Source organism: Dendroctonus ponderosae, unplaced genomic scaffold (assembly GCF_020466585.1).
Source record: "Dendroctonus ponderosae isolate FM_Combo_2020 unplaced genomic scaffold, Dpon_F_20191213v2 Dpon_F_20191213_5, whole genome shotgun sequence".
Taxonomy (NCBI): domain Eukaryota; kingdom Metazoa; phylum Arthropoda; class Insecta; order Coleoptera; family Curculionidae; genus Dendroctonus; species Dendroctonus ponderosae.
The window spans coordinates 14,191,467-14,194,022 of record NW_026018715.1 but is presented as its reverse complement, the minus strand read 5'-3'; the positions used below and the strand labels follow the sequence as shown (position 1 = coordinate 14,194,022).

Genomic DNA, 2,556 nt, shown 5'->3' with positions numbered 1-2,556 from the left:
TTCCAACATTAAAAGTGTTGCGCGCTGTGTCGCTGTATCAATACTCAAGCTGTGTGAACACCTGAAAATCCACTGTGTTACCCAGGCCTATTCGGCACTGAAATAATTTTTAACGATCGGCCAAAAGCGATTTGAAAATATTCAACTGCGGGGTTTCCTCTCATCTCATTTCTCCATTTTCAAATAATTTGCATTCACTTTGCGTCATGAAATTAATATTAATTAGTTTGGACTTCTTCGAAAACTGTAATCGTTTACTAATCTAAATCGCTTTGGGGTAAATATTTTACTAGATTTTGATCACTTCGCTTATCTTATCTCATGGAAGGGATCCATATAAAGCGTAAAGTATTCGATGGATGATTGGGCAATTTGAGCATGCGGCACCAGAAGACCGATCTAACGGACCTTTAATGGATCTCTTTAAACTGTTGTCGAAATGAATGCTCTCTTCATTCACTGTTGTTCACCTTAAGTGAGCAGACCTAGGCCAACATTGACCATGAGCTTCTAATTCATTTTGCGATTTGCGCGATAAGTCTAGCAATGAATTGCTCGTTTGGTAAAGTACGCTAATATCGTTTACACACATTTTGTGAAAGTCATCATACGTAGTGAGTCTATTTTGAAATGCTGCGGCTTTTTATTCACTTTAGCGCTTGTAATCTCGCATGTAGGATGACAGAACACAATATTTTGTGTGATTTTTATGTGTGATCAGTGTCCATCGGTCCTGGATTATTTCTAGTGGAAAACATGGTTTTTATGAAGACGAATGTCCCACCGTAAGTTTCCTCACTTATGTCCTCTTAGCTTGAACTTGTGGTATAGATTAGGGGGCTGAAGATGCGTTTTTATGGCTCGATGAGCGCTAGTTTGGAAATCGCACTAACTAAACACCAAAGTTATAACAGAATGTGTCAACTTGCGGTCGTCACAAGTGTTTGTAATAACGAAATTGGTACCTAATATTGCGATGAACTGGAATAACTGGTATTTAAACGAAGCATTAAGCTCCACATACGGAAAAAACGTTCGATTGCTGAGAGATCTAGTCCTCTGATAGTTCTTGAACTAGTTTATAAAGCGCTATTTAGACTCAGCTTATCAAAGAGTGGCGGCAAATTCGCCTTTGATGGGTGTATAGCAATGTTATTATCACCCTTTGGATCGTTTTACCATATGCAAGATGCCCGGAGTGTTGATTAATTCCATTAGAGATCAGTGGCTCATTTGCAGCCTATCTGCCAGTGGGTTTCTGCACGAAACCGAACACATTCTGTCCCGTTTATCATTCATACTAGTTGGGTGCGATTGTCTAAAGTACATTTCCATCATTTGATAGAGGTTTAGGGGACTCATCACTGTGCTGGTCGTAATCCGGAAAAATTGCAGACCGAACTGCTATTTACGTGTGATCTGTGTCGCACACATTGGATTTTTCAATGGAATAATGTTTTTCTTGAATAGGAATTGGCCACAGTAAGTTTAATATACTTTCTATATTATGCGGGCTTGTTTCAACAACTCAGGTATTAAGCAAAGTTAAACTGGCTGATAAACGCGTTCTTTACTATCCACTGAAATAATTAAACGATTGCCAAGTCATGTTTTCAAGTGCTCTCCCAGCTTGTAAGAACGAAATACTTATAGTCGAGATAAATTGTTTGGTAAATTGAACTTAGGATTGTAGCTAATCGTGAATTTAGACGTGAATTAGAATAATTGATGTAAAGTTTTTCGGAGGTTCTGGTTAGCCTGGATTGGGAGCCAAATTTTGCCGATTTGCACGATGTTTTCTACACACTCGTTCTGAATATCGCGTTTTTTATTCAATAAGTGAGCTTACATATGCACAGTCCCCACTTTGTTTCTTCTAATTTCACGAATATATAAATAATTTGACCCACTCATTTTGTAGCAATAATTGTAATTTTCTTCCTATTGTTTTCACTGAATGCTCCTGATCTTTGCACGCCGGCTCTCGCTTCCAACGTAAAAAGTAAAGATGTTTTCTAAATAGCAGTCAATGTATTGTGTGCTTATTTGGATTGCAATTAATTCGTCAATATTACTTAGTAAACAGTTAACTATTTACTGTGCTTTATGTCATATTAATTAATAGCGCTATCTTAGTCGATTAACAATTTGACGTCATATTATGATTTTCTGAACAGCGACCATGAATAGTCAACTTACAATCACAGTTTCGCTCAAAATGTTTTCAAATTTTTATGCCCAGTCGCATGTTTATCAATGTTGTTTCAAATCCCAATTAAATAATTGCATCTCATTAATTCCAGATTGGAAGTCATGGATGGAGACGACGATTCCACATGCTACAACAATCCCCGATATGCGACTGAATGTTCGCGGAATATGAGTAGCCAAAGTAGTCCTAATTGCGAACAAGTCGACATGTCCTTTATGATGATTGACTATCTCAAGGATGTGATGAAGGTACCTTCATTTTCATATTAGTTTAACATTTCGGTTTAACGCCCATTGTAGCCGATCCGAATAGCGTGAAACAAGCAAATACTGCAAAAAAATCGG

At 37.6% G+C, this 2,556-nt stretch overlaps 1 protein-coding gene across 5 annotated transcripts in view; it reads left to right on the top strand.

Annotated features, from left to right (window-relative positions):
- LOC109545476 (kelch-like ECH-associated protein 1) overlaps positions 1-2,556 on the top strand; it is a 10,377-nt gene that overhangs the window by 3,271 nt on the left and 4,550 nt on the right. For 2 of the 5 annotated variants that reach the window (XM_019916199.2, XM_019916202.2), the window contains exons 1-2: positions 448-785; positions 2,304-2,460. In XM_019916199.2, the coding sequence (XP_019771758.1) occupies positions 757-785; positions 2,304-2,460 (186 nt within the window). In that variant the 5' untranslated portion in view covers positions 448-756. Of the gene's footprint in view, positions 1-446; positions 786-1,345; positions 1,483-2,303; positions 2,461-2,556 lie in introns of those variants that run through there. The other 3 variants (XM_019916200.2, XM_019916198.2, XM_019916201.2) reach the window with 3 other exon arrangements.